Consider the following 19433-nt stretch of genomic DNA (forward strand, 5'->3'; position numbering starts at 1 on the left):
ATTTGTGCATGGCAGGAATATTTTGCATAATATTCTTTATGTTCAAATTGGAGTGGATTATGCCAAGGCAAAGAAGCAAGAGATTGTGATGGTGCAGCTGGATCTTGAAAAAGCTTTTGATCATGTCAGCTGGTCTTTCCTTTCTCAGTTAATGACAACCATGGGCTTTGGTCCAAATGGCTAATTTGGGCATTTACTTGGCTCTGGCTCTATCACGTGGATTATGCTCAATGGAGGACTTTCGGATGGTATTTCTCTCACCCGTTCTCTCCGGCAGGGCTATCCTCTTAGCCCTCTTTTCTTTGCCATTGCCACTCATCCTATGTTATCTCGCCTAAATGCTATGGCATCGCATGGTGAAGTGGTTGGTTTGCATCTCCCTCATGGCAAGCAATTGGTTGCTCAAGCCCTTGCCGATGACACTTTTATGTTTCTCAGGGCTGAAAAAGCCAATATAGATCGAGCAATGGAAGCTTGGAATAATTTTGCATTGGCTTCTGGGCTGAAAATAAATTCAACAAAATCAGCCCTCATTGTATGCACGGAATTTGATCTTGAGGCATTAGGGTGGCAAGGCCGTGTGGTGCATACAGGAGACATTGTTCGTCATCTTGGGTATCCGGTGGGTGTGGATGTGGACTCCCAAGCGCTTCTTGCTTGGATTTCTGCTCGGATCTCGGATAAATTTGTGTATTGGAAAGCTCAAGGGTGGCCTATGCACGTGAGGGTTAAGGTAGCTCAGGTTATTATGCTTAGCATGATTTCCTATTTTTTGCCTTTACTACCTTGGACACACAAATCTCTTCTACATTTGGTTGCTCCCATTCGGTTTATGCTGTGGAAGAGGCAAGGAAATATTATGGGTCAAACATGGATAGCTTGGAATCACATTACGACGCCCAAAAGAATGGGTGGGGCTGCTTTACTGGATGTCCGCTTGCATATGGTGGCGCGTAGGTGGGCGCTTTTTTAGGATATGTGTTTGCAGCAGCAGCCTTGGGTATTCATGGCTCGTGACTTGATTGAGTTGGAGGGATTGTCACATGGACAGACGCGTGTGCAGGCTTCATGGTGGGACATTGTGAATGCGGCTCATCCTGTCCGTATTCGCTCATCTCACATTTTATCGCATATTCTTCTTTCTTGGCATGAAGTTCTGCTATTGGCTCGGTGGGATCCTGGTCATGAAAGACTACTTTTGAACTCTTTGCAGTTCGAAACATTTGTGGAGTCGCGTGTCATTGTTTGGCCAGACAAAGATGCTTCACGCATACGACTCAACCGCATGGTCAGGTTAGGCTTGGTTAGAATCCGAGATGCTGTGATACCTCGTCGTGACAAGCCATATTCGTTTCGTCGTATTCGGCAACACTTTAGGGTTCCTCAAACATTTCAGCCACTATGGGTTGACATCATGCATGCAGTTGAGCCTTTTACTCCATTGCCTCGGCCATCTGCAGATCAGCCTTGGCTTGATTGGGCACTATGTAAATCTGGTGACTTGATATCACTTTCAGCTAACCAAGTCTATCATAAGCTCGTATCAGAGAAAGATTGGGTTTCAGCCAAGGCCAATAAGGTGTGGGGATTGCACAAGTCTGGCAGAAAACTCTTATGCGTGGTTGGCAGTCTAAACTCCCTTACCAAGGTAAGGTTTTCATTTGGAGGATGTTGGTGGGAGGGTTACCTACACGGGATCAGCTCAGCCGTCGTAAAATTACATTGGCCTCTTGCTTCTTCTGCACGACATGCACTGAAACAGTTATGCATCTGTTCATGAGTTGTCCAGTGGCCCGTCAGATTTGGTCTTTTGTCTCTCGCGTTTGGGAGGCAATAGAGAGGTCTATTGTTTCGGCTCATCAGTGGATATTTGGAATTTGTCCTCAAGTCATTACTTCGGACAATCACCTTGTGATATTCCATTTCCTTAGATGGACAGGACGTTGGCATATTTGGACTACACGGAATGGGTTCATCTTTGATTCCTTGTCTGGAATACACGGGCACATTCTACGTATCCGCGGTTTGCTGCTTTGGCAGTTTTCTTCTCTTCTCTCAGCTCAGCTACTGGACGCAGATGTTATTTCGTTATGGTCTACGGCGGCTCGGCTAGCTCATCTTTGATTCTTTTATCTGGGATGCTTATTTGGCTAGGAGGCTTTCTTATTAGTATACAGGTTTGCATGGTCATGATCCTTTAGAGGATCTTTTGTGGGGGTTCTTTTGGGGCCATAGGTTCTGTGTGAGCCATGTGGTTGATGAACATTTTTACATATAATATAAAACACCATTTCACGAAAAATAAGAGAGGGGGAGAAGAGGACACAGTATTGGGTCCCGAATACCCTCTGTAGGGCCCCCACCATGAATGGTGTGTTTGCTTTATTAGAATGATGTAAATTTGTAAATCAAGACTGGTTCTTGACTTGCACTTCTTCACCTTGGCTGAGCACTTCCCCTTGGTTGTCCTAGCCCTTGGAACGTAGCAACCCTTTGTGAATAACGAGATGAAGGGATTGAATTCTGGTCTGGGTATTTATACCCCTAAAAGCTGCTGGTCCACCTGTTCTAATCCTCTCCACGGCCTAGTCTTATGCAATAAAATGTCTTTTTTTCCCATCATTTCACACTACTCACTTCTGGCCCTTATACGTTGCTGTCCAACCAATGTTTGGGGGCTATCTCAGCCTCCACACCAAACACGCAAGTCATCCAACATCATTCCAAAGGGAGACTCACAATACGGACTGGCACTACTTCATGTGTAGGACAAATTACAATGCACACCTGACCTCGGGCACGTAGAGTGGAACCCTGACTGACTCGTCCCGGACTGGACTCACATGGGACCAGTTTCCACTCTAGGTGCTACACCTTCTTGTTCAGATATGTCTTCCAAGTGCAGGATGCACGTGACATCCCGTTCTCCTTAACTTGACAAGAGCTGTGTCACCAATTGGCCGACCATTTGGTCCATCTCTAGATTTTGAGTCTCGTTCACTTGAGGCCAGGCCGGAGTCTCATGTGAAGAGGCCAGTATTTTGCTGACATGGACGCGAGCCAGACTGGTGCCACCCGTGTGTTAGCAGGATGGTGTCGTATGGATGGGAGCCAGACTGGTGCCACCCATGTATGACCTGGACTGTGTTCGACCCATGGGATTGTCACGCCATGGAAGAGCCAGTATTCGTGCCGTGTTTTGCCTATGGGACTGTCACACCATAGGGAGACTCGTGCCTGGAACTGTGTCTTACCTATGGGACTGTCACTCCATAGGAAGACCAGGTTTTTATATTTTACGTCGTGCCAGTTTTGTGCCGACAGATACGCTTGGGTGGGAGAGGCATTTTGCAAGGGTTCTTGGGTTTATCTACAGCCAGCTGCTGCAAACTGGTCCCCATCGAGTTCGACGATGAGATGTGATGGAGCTTCATTGGGAAAGGTCGTTTACAGGGTTTCAAAAAGGCGAGCAATGGAGAACTAGTGGCCATGGTACAACACGCTTACACAGCACGAGATATTTATCTTTGTCAACAAACTAAGTTTCCATGCAACTGTAAGTATCATGAGTTTGAAAGGAGCATATGATTTCATGACTGCCAGAAGTTTTTTTTTTCTAAGTTATCTTGTTCCATGAACGGGAGATATGTCCATGTTACTATTTGCACATGCACACATGTTTTGCATGTTTGAAACTGTTGTCACATGACATGTATTTTTGTGTTTGCCTGCTTGACGTGTTACTTACTGAGCGGGGACGCCTGCCAGTTAGTCGTGAAGTCTACTCTGTCTTCTGACAAGTTTTGGTGCATGTGAACAGGTGGTAAGTATAATTAACATGTTAGTTTAATACTTTTATTTCTAACCTTTTGATTTATAAGGTTACAGGTTCACGCCCACTTAAAAATGGGCACCCCCTTTGGGCACCCACTTAGGGGCCAAGGTGGGGAGCCCCACTTAAGTGAGTGTGGGAGTGAGCATGGTCACCTACCACACCCCTTTGGAACTGGCCACCCACATGCAAGCGTGGGGGGGGCCAGCCAAGTTACTAGTTGTATCACTCCCTCTCCCACCTTATAAAAAGGAACCCCATGACCACCTTGGAGATACGATTATATTTGTGCGCCTCCATCACCCGCTTCCACCATCTTCGTGAAGATCCAGAACCGGCCATCTCTTACGCTTCTGCTCCCAGGCGGCTGAAGCTGGTTGCGCATGCTCTTCCAGTAGGCTATGCGCTCCATCTGCAGCAAGACTACTGCGCATGCTGCCTCTCCCACTGTGCATGCTACCTCTCCCATACAGACGGCGCATGCTTTACCTCTACAACAGGCGACTGCATCTAAGGCTGCTGGCTGCCCTATCCTCTGCACTACAGAGGCTGCAGCCAAAGCACCTGGCTGCTACTCCTTACATGCTGCGCAGGCTGCTGTGTATCCTCCTCCAACCGGCGGCTGTACTCCCTGCACTACAGGCTGCTTGACTCTCTTCCAGGCGGCTGCAAACCTCACGTGCAACGCTTGTCTTCCAACAGGACTGTCCACTATCTACAGGCGGCTGCCTCTTCAAATCAGCCGGTTCCTCCACGCTGCAGCCAGGCATCTCCTCCCTTGCAAGAGGGTGCTCCTCTTTTCACAGCAGGTGGCTGTGGTCTTTGCGGTTGTATTTATCTTGGTGGCTGCGCTAAGTTCTCTACGAGGCGGCTGTGCCATCTCAACAAGGTTGCACGTCTTCTCCACTAGCGACCACAAGAGGACTTCACATCTCCTGGGTGGCTACATCTTCTACACAAATACCACGGGTATTGGTCCTCTATCTGCCATCCACAAGTAAGTGAATTTCAGATTTAAGTAAAAGTATTTTGTGTTAAATCTGATAAGGGATTCCCGACTCCCTATACGGCCACACCTGTTCGGTGCCGGGTAGTCCAAGCTCTATTGGAGAACCTCGGTCCAAAGGTGCTGAGATCGGGAGAGCCAGGCGTTAGTACGAGAGCGCCTGTTTGTGCGTGGTCTCGGAACACCAGTGAGGCGCTCTCCGCGGAGTCCAATGAAAGCACAGGACCGTAGAGATTGGACCACGTTAGTGGTCATTCTGCTTCGAGCATCTACTTCGGGCATCGACTTCAAGCCTATTTGTTTGGTACTGTTTTCATATGTACATGGACATCATCTGGTTCTTGGAACCCATGGAGCATTGTATTTGTTAAATACTCCCAATAAATATATCATATATTGAGGGGGGGTCGGCCCGTTCCGGCCCCAGTGCTGGTGTCCATCTTTCCATTTCATTTTCATTTCAATTTCAAGTTATTTTAAGTTGTCCATTTCAAATTGTGGTTTTAAAGTTGTGCTATTACGCGTGTGGGTGTCCAATGGAATCTTCCCACTTGACGGGATCGGTTTCATTGGTATCAGAGCACGGTTGTTTCCCTCTTTCTAGTGGGGAAACAAACCTGTGTACTGGACATCCCGCTTTTAGCACACTTTAAACACAATGAACAGCCAAGGCAACCCTTTGGAAGTGCCTAATTCGAGGGGTCCATCTAGTGCCTCTCGTGGGTCTGATGCCCTGCGAGGAAGACACAAGCCCCTTGAAAGGGTTAATGATAGTGAATCAAAGGGTCAACTGTCTCCAAGAAAGACAGTTATGCTTGAACAAGAGCCTCATGCTATGAGGGCTGAAATGGAACATATGAGAGAACTTTTGCAGGCTCAAGAGCAAGAGTTAAAGTTTTTGCATGAAGATCCCCATGTGCAAAGTGCTATTGAAGCCAGGAAGGCTGATGCAATGGTAGATGTAACTTTTGAGTCCATGGCACGGGAAGTGGGTAAGAAACCAAGGGAGTTGGCACTTGCCTACCTTCTCCGCAAAGGTGATATTAAAGAGGGGGATGACGGAGAGCTGGAATTCAGAAATCCACCTCGTTTGAAGCATGGAGATCCTGCATCTCAAAGGCTGAAATCTTTAATGCAAAAAGAAGAGGTGACAGTCACCTCTCGACATGCATCTTCTCCATAAGGCACTCAGCCTGACAGATATATGTATGCCAGTGCTCATGGAGGGCATGAAAGTCACATGCATTCAAGACATGTATCTCTTGGTAAGGGTGACAGGTCTGCTGCTAGAAAAATTTTGCCTTCTGAGTTGTCTCATGGAGAGACACTGCCTTATGCAGGTAAGTCACATGCATCTCAGTTTCAAGTTCGTGGAGCACATGCCACCGTGCCTCATGAAACTTCTATGACGGCCCATGGAGCCCATGCAGATAGGGCTGCCCCGTTGGATAAGGGGAAAAGAAAAAGAGAAGACCATGAGCCTCATGCCAGAAAGCTCAAGGAATTCAAAGCAGGTGACAAATCTGTCAAGTTTGATGTCTTTCATGGTGAACATGATGCTTCTAAAGTGTTAGCATTTGTGCACAGTTCGACATTGCTTTTAGCGATGAGAACTTTACTGAAAAGTCAAAAGTACGCCATGCTAGCATGTTTTTGAAAGGGACTGCTGCTCATTGGTGGATCACTGAAAAGATCACCAAGGATCCCATTTCCACTTGGAAGGAATTCAAGGATAGATTCTATGCTTAGTTTTTGCCACCAAATGCGGAGCAAACTCTCACTCAAAAGTGGGACAGGCTGGAACAAAGAGACAATGAAAGCGTGCAACAGTATGTAACAAGTTCTGGAAAGTGTTGCTCGAAGTGACTCCCTTTATGCAAATCACTGAGGATGAAAGAAAGAGGAAATTTCGTTCTGGACTGCAACCAGCATATCGTTCGGGCATAGAATTGCACCCGAAACATACTTTGCAACAACTCACAGCTTCTGCTCTTGCTACGGAGCAATTGGTGCTCAAGATTAAACAGGATCAAGGAGGTTCAAAGGGGAAAGACAAGGCTGTCCCAAATCTGCAAAAGGGTGGACAACCACCTAAAAAGAACTTCCAGGAGCCCTACAAGGGTGGTAAAGCTGAAAATAACACATCTAAAGATCAGGGCCCAAGGAAGAACAAATTCGGCTTAACCCCGGAGCAAAGAGAGCAATATGCCAAGGATGGAAAATGCTTTTCTTGTGGTAGCAAAGACCACATGTTTCAACAATGCCCAGATCGCAAACCAAAGCACGAGGACAAGCAGACCAAGGCTAATGTACATGCAGTTCCTGATGTGCAAGGCAATACAAGTCATGATGCAAAAGAGCGAATGGTTTGCAAGGCTTGGGGGCAAATCAAGGATCAGTCCGCCTTATTCATGTTTGATGACTGTGCAACTAACAACTTCATCTCTATGCAAATGGCAGCTGCATTGGGTATTGAGGTTGAGAACATGGGACCTCAGATTGAAGCCGAAGCTGCATTTATTGGTAAAGAGGTGCAGGTTACCCCTTTGATAGAGAAGTTGCGCATCCATATCCAGGGCTGCCTTGATAATGAGCGTTTCCTAGTTGCTCCACTGAATGGATGTGATGTATTGTTGGGCAAGCCATGGCACCATCGGCTTGAGCCCCGCAAAGACTACAAGTCCAATATGATTTCTTTTATGCATAAAGGCCGCATGCAATTTATTGATGCTGGCAAAGAAGGGGATTCCATCCCACTTGTATCACACATCCAAATTAATAAAGCAATGAAAAAGAGTCTTTCAGCGTACTTGGTTTTTGTTCGTGATAGCCTTGTGCCAAATCATCAAAATGTAGATGCTATGTCTAATGATAGGCTGAATTTTCTTAATGCATTCAACGACTGTTTTGCTGACTCGTTGCCAAGTGAATTACCTCCCCAAAGGCCCGAAGATCACCGTATAGATCTTGTGCCAGGTAGTTCTCCACCTAACAAACCCGCATACCGAGTGAGTGCTGCACAACAAGAAGAAATCATGAAGCAGGTAAACGAGCTTTTAGAGAAAGGTTTGGTTCAGCCCAGTTCCTCACCTTATTGCTCCCTTGTGCTTCTTGTTCAAAAGAAGGACGGATCATTCCGTATGTGTGTGGACTATAGAGCTTTGAACAAGCTTACCATCAAGAACAGATTCCCAATTCCGCCAATTGATGATATTTTGGATAAGCTTGATGGCTCGGCTTGCTTTAGCATACTTGATTTGAAGAGTGGTTATCACCAGATACGAGTGGTGCCACAAGATGTTCATAAAACTGCATTCAGGACAGCCTTCGGATTATATGAATTTTTGGTAATGCCTTTTGGTCTCACCAATGCTCCTGCTACGTTTAATCGTATGATGGATAGGATATTCCGACCCCATCGCAAATTCACAAGAGTATTCTTTGATGATATCTTGGTTTTCTCCAAGAATAAGCAGGAACACAGAACTCATTTGGTCACAGTATTCGAAGAGTTGCGGAAGCATAAACTTTTCATTAATGCCAAGAAAAGTGAGTTTTTCCTTTCAGAGATTCATTATTTGGGTCATATTGTATCCAAAGATGGAGTTACAATGGATCCTGCAAAGATGGAGTTACAATGGATCCTGCAAAGATAGAGACCATTCGCAATTGGCCCGAATTGCAAAACGTACATCAAGTACGTAGTTTTCTGGGATTATGTTCGTATTACAGGCGTTTCATAAGGCATTTCGCCATGATTGCCACTCCTCTACATGATGTCACAAAGAAGAAAATCACTTTCAAATGGACTTCAAAGGAACAGGATGCTTTCTTGCAGCTCAAGCATGCTATTATATGTGGTCCAGTATTGATTGTTCCTGACTTGCACAAGTCATTAGTCGTTGAATGTAATGCTTGTGGTGATTGTATTGGAGCTGTCCTAAATCAAGAAGGACATGCAGTTACATACGAGAGCTGTCGTTTGCATGATGCCGAGCTTCATATGGATATCTATGAGAAAGAGCTCTTGGCTGTAATTCACGCCTTAAAGATATGGAAACATTATCTTCTTGGGGCTGAATTTGTAGTCAAGACAGATCATCAAAGCTTGAGATACTTTCTATCTCAAACAAAGCTTTCAGAGAAGCAGATGAGAATGGCAAACTTTCTTTCCATGTTTCATTTTCAGATTGTGCATACTCCAGGAAAGAAAAATGTGGTGGCCGATGCATTATCCAGGAGGCCTTATGTAGCTGCAGTCTCAGTGGCCTCTCATGGCGACCTATCTGCTATGCGAGATTTGTATCATTTGGATGCTGATTTTTGCCATATATGGACTGATTTGATGGCTGGTCATTCACATGCCTCTTATGTTATCAACAAGGGTTATCTTATGAAGGATAATTGCCTATGTGTGGTGAAGGATTTGCGTCCAAAGGTTATGGACGAATGTCACGCTCCACCTTATGCCGGTCATAGAGGTATTATGCCTACTACACGTATGATTTAGAGATATTTCTTTTGGCCAAGCATGCGTAAAGACATTGAGGCTTATGTGCGTGCATGTATTACTTGCCAAAAGGTGAAATTTGACAGGCAAAAACCTCTAGGTTTGCTTCAGCCATTGCCTATTCCCTCGCAACCTTGGGAAAGTATTACTATGGATTTTATTATGGATTTGCCTAGATCCCAGCATGGGAATGATGCTATTTGGACCATTGTGGACAAGTTTAGCAAGCAAGCTCATTTCTTGCCCGTCAAGAAAACCATTAAAGCTGATCATATGGTAAAGCTTTTTCTTGCTAATATTTTCAAGCATCATGGAATGCCTAAATCCATTGTTGGGGATAGAGATCCCAGGACTACAAGCCTCTTTTGGAGGGCTTTATTTGATAATATGGATACTAAGCTTGAGTTTTCATCAGCTTATCATCCCCAAACGGATGGCCAAAGTGAAGCTGCAAATTCCGCCGTGTTGGATTTATTGAAGTGTTATGTGGCACATCAAAAGAGTGCATGGGAGAAGTATCTTCCACTTGTTGAGTTTGCCTACAACAATACGATCCATGCTTCCACGGGAAAGGCTCCGTTTGAGATTATTTATGGCAGAGTGGTATTGCCACCCATCCTTCGTACCAAGGATGAGATTTTTCCAACTAATGAATATGTTCGTGACTTGGATGTTGCCTTTGGTCAAGTCCGGACAGCCATTGCAAGATCTCAGGACAAGCATAAAATGGCTGCTGACAAGCATAGAAGGGACATGGAAGTCAAAGAAGGTGATTGGGTTTTGCTGAAATTTGAGAAAGCCAGGCTTCGAAAGAGGCCAGGACGAGAAGGATCATATCCTAAGCTTTCTCCTCGCTATTATGGACCCTTCAAGGTGATTCAAAAGATCAATGAAGTGTCCTACAGGCTTGCTTTACCTAGTCATTGAAAGATTCACAATGCTTTTCATGTGAGTTGTGACATGTGAGGTCTTCGACCGTAGTAAACACAACCTTAGTCTAACTAAACTGCACTTAATGATGTTTAAGAGATAGACAAATATGTGTCAATGCAATGCAGCTATATTAAATGATGAATGCGGTTACAATGAGATCTGAATAGATCTATGATGCTGAATATGCTGCCTATATGCTGAATATACTAATATGCTGAATGAACTGCTGTCCCACTGTCTTTCCCTTGTCTCCTGGGAAGGAAACGCTGAAGGGATGGCTTTGGGACTGAAGCAATGCTGATGGGATGCTGAAACGCAGATGTACTCCTGTTACCTGGGAAGGAAACGCTGAGGAGATAGATGCGTTTGCTGAAGATGATGTACTGAATGCTGATGCGTGGCTGAATATGCTGCTCCCAAGGCTTCCTGGAGGAGAAACGCTGGAGACACTTTGCTGAATGCTGGGATGGTGTGAGGAATAGAGGCGCCTGCTTTATATAGCTCAAATAAGGCTGGTCGGCCAGCATACTGCTGTCGGCCAACAACTTTGGACAAATAAATAGCATAAAATGCTAACTTGGCTGTAAATGCTGTCGGCTCCACAAGCCCCAAATGCTGGTCTATATGGCTAATGTGATGCTACCATGCTGAATCTAATTCATACCATGTGGTACATGCTGAAAACATTCATTTAAATGCCTGAATAATGCGTGATAAATCCTGATGATACTTATGATGCTAAAATGATGCCATGTCACTGTACACCTGAATGGTGTAAACGTGACATTCCCCGCTGCTAAACTGTTGCTGGGTGGTATACCTGGCAACCTTCGACTCCTCTGGGGATCCTTCTCCTCCGAACCACTGCCCCCCTTCTGTCTTCTACTGCCGGGACTAAGGTCGTCTGTAGGAGTGAAATCCTTTGAGCCAAGACTCTATGTACTGCGGGAACTGAATGGCAAATGCTGCTAAAACTGCTTGGAAATACCTGAGTCACCCCTGACCTGCCTGTGGAAACCTTTCACCTACCATCTCCGTCGTTCCTGAAGCTCTGAACCTCCTGAGGCGATGTTGGAGCAAACTTCCTTCTTCTGTGGAAGAGAAACCCCCTGCTACTGCTGCCAGTTGAAGCCCAAAACTTATGTGCTCCTTTAATGATGGATGTCATTCTTTCCTAGAGAGTTCATGGGCAACATGTATGCCTTGCAGATGCAAGACTAACTGCTAAGATGACTACTATGCAAGCCATGTGCAACCCTATATGCTGTGCAAGAATGCAGATGGATGGGTTACTAATGCATACCTAAGGGAAAATCCCTAAGGGTGGCCTGCAAGATTTTGAGAACTGGGTTTAACTGTGCGGAAGCAATTAACATGATGTCTGACTGAATGATTGATGGAATGAACATGATCTAAGGCTGGTTACCCTGTAACGCTCTGATACCAATGTGACATGTGAGGTCTTCGACCGTAAATGTCTTGAGCAATTCGTTTCGCTCATACTCTTGGGTGGTCATGGTCCTCGAAGATTTCCTACTATGTTTCACATTGTAAAGAATCCCTTGGAAAGGGAAGTTTTTTGTGATGCCTATACACGAACCATGCACAAAGAGGTCCTCCTCATGGATGGGACACAACAGATGCCAAATTGATTCGACTTCAAGAACAGCCTCATTATAACTTGCCTCTGGGTAATGATGCTCATATAGATGATTAACCATACATGTTGAGGAAGGGAAAACAAAATGGCATCTCCAACAGGGATATCCCAACTAAGGAAACCTTGCAACTCTCAAAAAGAGGCATGTACTGCAACTCATGGTAGAGGTAAGACACCCCATTGCTAAGTGAGAAGAAACTTCCTGCCTTAGCTCTTGCCAAAGAGTTGGTATATGTGAGGCCACCTGATGTGAAAGCACACAGATAAAAGCAGCCATTATCTTAAGTGAATCTTTTACCTACAACGAAAAGCTGTAAGCGATATCTCAAGCATAGTCATATTTTTTCTTCACTTTTCAGCTGAGCAGAAAACTGGATCGCCACTATTTTGCGAAGGCAAGTTTAAAAAACAACCCTAGCTAAGGGAATGTTTTCTGGTTGATTTTTTAACCCAAAAGCGAGGTATGGGAATCGGATTGCTATAGTATTATTATAGGTTGGTCTTCTCTAACCATGAAAGCATAGAACATATTTTAAAATTTGTGTCATATAAGCTGATATATACTGTCATAAAACACCTGAATTTGGCAGCAGGCTCTAGCCCAAGTGGTAAAGCCAACATGCCAGCCCTTACCTTATATCTTTATGTGTGTGTGTGTGTGTGTGTGTGTGTGTGTGTGTGAGAGAGAGAGATTCTCTTCCCAAAAAAAAAAAAAAGAGTGTGAAACGCAGTTTTGAAGAAATTCTCCTTCTCAGCACATTTTTGGAGTGTTTCCATAAACAGCTATTGGCTAAAAAAGCCGCCTGGTTGCTCCACTGAGGAGGGGGGTAGACTTACTTGGCAGAGCGATAAGGTCTCTGGAGCCGTGGTCAGGGCCATTGCAGCTCTTGAGCTGAAGTGCATTCTCCTGCAGCTTCTGCATGTCTTCTTCGGAGGAACAACGGCTATGGAGACCACACAGGGGGAGGGGGTTTGGCTGCCGTAGGGGATTGGGAGGGCAAGCCATGGAGGGGAGAGGAGGAAGGTGGGAAGCTTCACTGTGCGGGGCGACATGATGCAGAGTCATGGCTATGGCTTTACGCTAACCCTAGATTCAAGCCCAAAACTCTGAAGTTGTACATGCTATGTGCAAAGCGAGCTGCTTCTTTAAGAAGAGAACCCCTGAGTTGGACTTTTTCAAGTGTCTACCAACAAACAGCTTCTACCAACAAACAGATTTAAACCAAAGTCAAACCAAAGTCAACTGTTTCCTTCCAACTGCATTTGGTCACTGGTTGTACTTACTAATAAAATAAACATTACTAGGAAGGTGCATAAATTTGAGAGTATGTTAACTCCTTATTGAGTCATAGAATATCAGAGCATTTTATATGAATTGGTACTTTCTAAATCCCTTTTTGATTGGGTCATAGTTTCATGAACTAGCCTAATTAATGAAATCGCATGTATTATGTTTGGAAATCACACATTTGTGAATCGATCTACATTCACACGGCACTTCCAAGTTCACAATTCATTTTCAATGTTGATAAGTAGAAACATAGACAACTTTGTTGAATAACATACGAATATAATTTAAAAAAGTTGATTTCAATTGCTCCATCAACACAAAAACAGAGAACGACTTGTTAAAATTTTGAGTATCATGAACAAGATCGATGCTCCAATCATTGAATATAGAAGAAGACTCTCACATAATCTTTGCACAACATATTAACCAACATTAGTCCTTGATTGAGTTAATCGTTTTTATTACAACAACGATTCGTTTGTGCATGTGTGTCTTAGTTGGGGGGGGGAGGGAAGAAAAAGACCATACACGAGGTATGGTGGTGGAGAATTGGCACAATTCTCTCCTTAAATTTATAAACACAAGAAAACGTGCCCTTCACTTTTAAAAATCACTTTTAATGTTGAAAGTGTAGAGAATGGATTTTCGCACTCCTTACTCTCATAGCACACAGGTGGGTGGATAACCATTAGTTTTTGTAATCAAAGTTTGCAAGCAGTAATATTCTCTACTTCTTTCAAAAATTGTGAAGATTTTGCTTCCATTATTGTAATCAGAGCTTAGGCTCTAGGTAAAGCTTGTGTTGGCAGTTTGCTATTTGAAGGAGATGCCCTAACCTATAAAGAAAACGATCGTGTCCATTCTCCACCGTTTAAACAGTGATGGAAAGTTGGATGGGACAAATTACACTATCTGAAAGTTCAAGATTAGGTCCATTCTCGATTTATATGAGTTGTGGGAGACCACAAAACTAGGGTTGATGCAAAGCTAGGTCCTCCTCTAGTTCCAATAGATCTGTTATAGACATAGAGTAGACATACCAATAGATCCTTCGCATCCTTTAACATGGAGGTGAAGGAATATAGATACGTTATGTGCCATCATCACCAATGTCATCGATTTGATGATGATCTTGATTTTGCATACTCTTATCCCTCCTCATAATAAAACCACCCAATAAAACCATGAGATTGAGATACATAAAACTCCTTCTGTAAAATCACCATTCAAGAAGGTAGTCTTGATATCTAACTAATATACATTCCAACCACAAGGTTGAGAGGAATTAGACAAGGATGATACAAAACCTTAAGGATCAGCTTGTAGCAAAAAAGCATTATGAAGGAGAAAGAGCAGAGCAGTTCATATTGTGGATAAAGAATCTGTAAGATTAGATGTGGCGACGGTGGGAATCACCAAGCCTTCTCTAGAGCTTGTCCATGTAGATCTTTATGGAAAACTACCAACCACTACATTGGGTGGTTTTTCCTATTTTTTATTATTGAATCAATGACTTTAGTAGGAAGATATCAGTGTTTTTGCTTTTGAAAAAGGTTGAAGCTTTTAGAAAATTTAAAATATAGCATAGCTTGGTAGAGAATGAGACAAGAAAGAGAATAAAGAAGTTTTGAACATACTGCGGAAGAGGATTCACATCAAGTGAATACAATGCTTACTACTACGAGATCAAGTGAGATTTAGCAGTTGCTCATACTCCGCAAATAAAATGGTATTGCAAAGGACAAGAATCACACAATTATGAAGATGTTACAGAGTATGCATAAAGGGAAATTAATGCCAAATTCTTTCTGAGTCAAGGTAGTTAACACTACATTGCATATCCTTATTAGAAGTTACACAAAGGTGTTGAGAAATGTAGTGCCATTGAGCACAAGAAAGAGGTAGGGAGTGAGTTGAGTAAGCTAAAGAAGATATTGTCCCAGCTAGAGCAAAGCTGAATTATCCCACATTGATGTACAAGCCCAAGGGTTTACCTTCACATATAAAAGGGGACCATTTCAAGCAATGAAAAATGAAGCAATTCTCAAGCCTCTCTATGAGTACAAGTTTCCATCTTGTAACCTAATTGTGCTCGAGTCAAGCTTGCGTAAGTAATTAGGTTCATCATTATGTTGTTAATTAGACTACACCCACCATAGGATTAGTGTTCTTTAATCACACCATAGCCATGCATGCTTGAGGTGTCATGTTCAATCTTTTGACATGGTATTAGGGCCTCCCTCTCCTCTTTAAGCTTCTCCAAATCATTCTCTCAGCTCACATTAGCTTAATCTCTTCACTAATTAATCAATGAGTCACTAATCACATCTTATCCACTCTTTCTCCTTTGTGGCCAAGATTTGCATGAGCTTATTCTCCTCATACAAGCAACCAATTGCATTGAGCTTTTAGGAGAACAATCATAAGCCCTAGATGACTCCTACACCTAAGGGAATTAGCGAAAATCGATGTCCATAGAGCGAATAGGTCGTCACCCTGCCAATTGGTTTTTTGAACCATACACCGTTTGTGCTTTAAATTGGGGCAATTCATTTTAGGAGCTTGTTGCCAATGATACAAAGAGTGTACAGTGTGAATCTCATGTGATTTCATCCACGGGTCACGCTTCTAGAAAGAAAAAACTAGTTGTTGATCTACAGTCAATTGGCACGTTTTGGCATGGATTGAGCTGGTTATTTTTTGTGTGCCTTATTTACTCATTAAGGGAAAAACTCTCATGTAAAAAGCCCCATGAATGTTGCCTTCTCTGAGCTCAATTTAACACTCCAAATTCAGCTGTTAATCAAGGATTAAAGCCTAATTAGTATCATTAACAGTCAATTAACATAAATTGAGCTAATTTAAGATTAAAATTACAAAGTTGGGTTGATTTAAGCCTTAAGGAATCATCATTTGCATATTAAGCCTCTCATAATCTCTCTCATTGCATTAATCTTTGTATTTGCACTCCTTATTTATTTTTTCACAACGTTAACACATAGTTTGCACCTAATCCATTACATTAAGCTTGAAATCTAAGTCTATTTGCTAAGTGGGAACTACCATTGATACTCAAAAGAGATCACACACATGGCATTAAGCATTGGGAAGGGTCACATATCCTGAGGCAAATCAAGCACCTCACAAAGCAAAGCATGGATGCACAAAGCACGATTTTAAGCATGCCCAAAGCACAAGTGCATGAGATAACCACAACATAAAGCATGGCATCCATACTAAATACATCAAAAGAACATAAGGAAATCAAGAAGAAAGAATCAAAACACCAAGTAGAAGCATCAAGTGGCATCAAAGACAAAGTCTACACCAAAGGCACAATGAAGAAGACAATGCCAAAAGGTGGACATGAAGACAAGCAAGAACAAGCAGTCAAAGAGCCAAAGAGTCAAGCCAAAGAGCAAAGACCAAGAGCCAAGAAGCATTCAACAATGCGTATAAGGACACGACATTGATATAAAGCATATCTTCATCAAGCACAAGCAAGGAGATCTCAAGCACAAGCAAGGAGATCTCAAGCAAGCAGCAACACTGAGCAAGGAGATCCAACCACTACCCTAACCTAATCAATTCATATGTTGTAAGCCACAAAATGAGTAAGCAAGTTGTTACGTAGCCCGTAGCGAAGCTACGAGGAGCTCGGCTAGCTTTGAGATTGCCTGCCAGAGCATGGGTGGCAAGTGAGCCGGGGTTCAGGGGAGAGGGTGCCCGGGCGTAGTACCACGACGGGCGGTCGGGTATGTGTGGGCAGATAGGCCACCATATATACCTAACAGTGGGGAACCTTATCCCCGTTCTCTCTATATTGGGTGGTGATCCATAGCTCTTCTCCTCCGACATCCATGCGTTGTCGCTCAGGCACATAAGATTAGTATCAAAGCTAGGTCCGCAACAATTCCCATCACCCGCAACAATTCCCATCACCCGCATGAATCGGGGTTGAGTCCACTCAAAGGGTAGGAGCTTAATTATTTTAATAATAAATCTTATCCCTTATCTCTCTTAGACAGTAGATCACAATTGTGTGTGTGTATGGTGGTGGAGAGGAAGCAAAAAGAACCATAATTATACCTTGGGGAAGAGAGAAGAGAGAAGAAAGAGAGAAGGGAGAAGCTTAGACAATGTGTGTGTGTGTGTGTGTGTGTAGAGAAGAGGAAGAAACAACAAAGCTTTCCCTCTCTCTCTCTCTCTCTTGGTTTTAGTGCAACAGAGAGCTTTCCCTCTCTCTCTCATTTTCATTGCATAGCAAGGGAGAGAAGTGCACTTTAGCTCTCTCTCTCTCTCTCCTTTACAGATTACAATAGCCAAAGGGGGGAGCAGCTTCAAATCGGCCTGCAACCAAGGAGGAGGGAGAAAGCACAAGTTCTCTCTCTCTCTCTCTCTCTCTCTCTCTCTCTCTCTCTCTCTCTCTCTCTCTCTCTCTCTCTCTCTCTCTCTCTCTCTCTCTTTGTTATTCAGTCGGGAAGGAGAAGGCACAATCTCTCTCTCTCTCTCTCTCTCTCTCTCTATATATATATATATATATATATATATTTATATTTATATGTGCAGCTAGGAGGAAGAAGTGCATGAGGAGTTCTCTCTCTCTCTCTCTCTCTCTCTCTCTCTCTCTCTCTCTCTCTCTCTCTCTCTCTCACACACACACACACACACACACACACACACATTTTCAACGAACAACAAAGAAGAGGGGAGCAGCCCATGATACACATATATATATCTCTCTCTCGGTCCAGCTCTGCTTATAGCCAAGGAGGAGTAGTGTAATGAGAACCTTCTCTCTCTCTCTCTCTCTCTCTCTCTCTCTCTCTCTCTCTCTCTCTCTCTCTCTCTCTCGCTCGTTCTCTCTCTTCATATTGGCAACCAAGGGGAGAGAGAAGCCGACAGCCAAGGTGAAGCCAAAGAGAGGGGGTAACCAAAGAGGGGGCTGACAGCTCCACAGAAGCGTAACACCAAGCATCTCCCTCTCTCTCCTTGTATTTGTAGTTGAGAGGAAGAAAGGCGATGAGAAGGCTCTCTCTATCTCTCTCTCTCTTGGTATATGCAGTTGGGAGGAGAAGGGCGTAGGGATCCCCCCCCCCCCCTCTCTCTCTCTCTCTCTCTCTCTATCGTTTCATTTCAGCCAGTAACCAAGGGGGCGGACGGCGAGCCGCGGGTTTGTAGCCGCATTCCAACAAGGGGGTGAGGTAGCATAGTAAGCCCCTTCTCTCTCTCTTTCTTTGCTTAAGGGGCAGCTGGGGCCACCCCTTGCGCTACCAAAAGAAGCATCGCTACCACATCGCCACATTGCATCGTCGACTCGCGCCACTATAGTGCGTTGGTCATCTCTTTGACTAGCTTGAACACCACAGTGTGCAAGAGATTGCCGTCGACATTACAGCGCACACATCGACACCGACATCGATGAGACCGCAAAGTGAGAGCTAGGAATTCGATGCAACCTAGGAAACCTTGGCAGACCCTGGCTACAGTCCTTATTTATGCTATTAGCTGGGAGGAAATCAAGCAAGCCGTTTCTACTTCCACAAATGAGAAGAGCACCTCGTATGGTCGTGGAATGTATTCAAGCTATTGTAGAGCAAGAAAGGCTTAGACAGGGAATCACCAAGCCCATGCAATTTTTCATGACACAAGTTGGGACAAGCAATGCGTGAGGCCCTACCTTGAGTGAGATGGAGACAACATCAATAAGCCTACTGATCCCACATATGTGGTGATGCTTGGCTACACGATGGACTAAGTCCCAATTGCTATTATTCCTCAAGGTTACACGGGGCTCCAAGAGTCTGCTAGCATGGGCTTCACATTTTGAGACCGTAGAGAGGTATCCACTCATGATGCTGTTAGCACAATTTCAAACTTTGTGGTATTGGGTACTACACCACTCATAATAGCACCACTTGTGAGATTAACCACGCAACATGGTCCATTAGTTTCATACACTCGGTCACAACTATGGCAATCCACTCATGATGCTGTTAACACAATTTCAAACTTTGTGGTATTGGGTACTACACCACTCATAATAGCACCACCTGTGAGACTAACCACGCAACATGGTCCATTAGTTTCATACACTCGGTCACAACTATGGCAACCATGGTTGCATCAATTCCTACAATAATGGCTCCAGGCCTAGTTAACACATCTATATCAACTGCTGCTAGGGTCACAGAAAGAGGA

At 44.0% G+C, this 19433-nt stretch overlaps 1 protein-coding gene across 3 annotated transcripts in view; it reads right to left on the bottom strand.

Annotated features, from left to right (window-relative positions):
* LOC147631405 (arogenate dehydratase 1-like) overlaps nt 1–13156 on the bottom strand; it is a 31544-nt gene extending 18388 nt beyond the window's left edge. For 2 of the 3 annotated variants that reach the window (XM_086809803.1, XM_086809805.1), the window contains exon 1: nt 12779–13156. In XM_086809803.1, coding sequence (XP_086665929.1) covers nt 12779–13007 — 229 coding nt within the window. In that variant the 5' untranslated portion in view covers nt 13008–13156. The remainder of the gene's footprint in view (nt 1–12778) is intronic. The other variant, XM_086809804.1, reaches the window with a different exon arrangement.
* Nucleotides 13157–19433: the final 6277 nt, after the last annotated feature.

This window comes from Cibotium barometz, chromosome 15, assembly GCF_041138505.1.
Source record: "Cibotium barometz isolate CiBa-2024 chromosome 15, ASM4113850v1, whole genome shotgun sequence".
In the NCBI taxonomy this organism is placed as follows: Eukaryota; Viridiplantae; Streptophyta; class Polypodiopsida; order Cyatheales; family Cibotiaceae; genus Cibotium; species Cibotium barometz.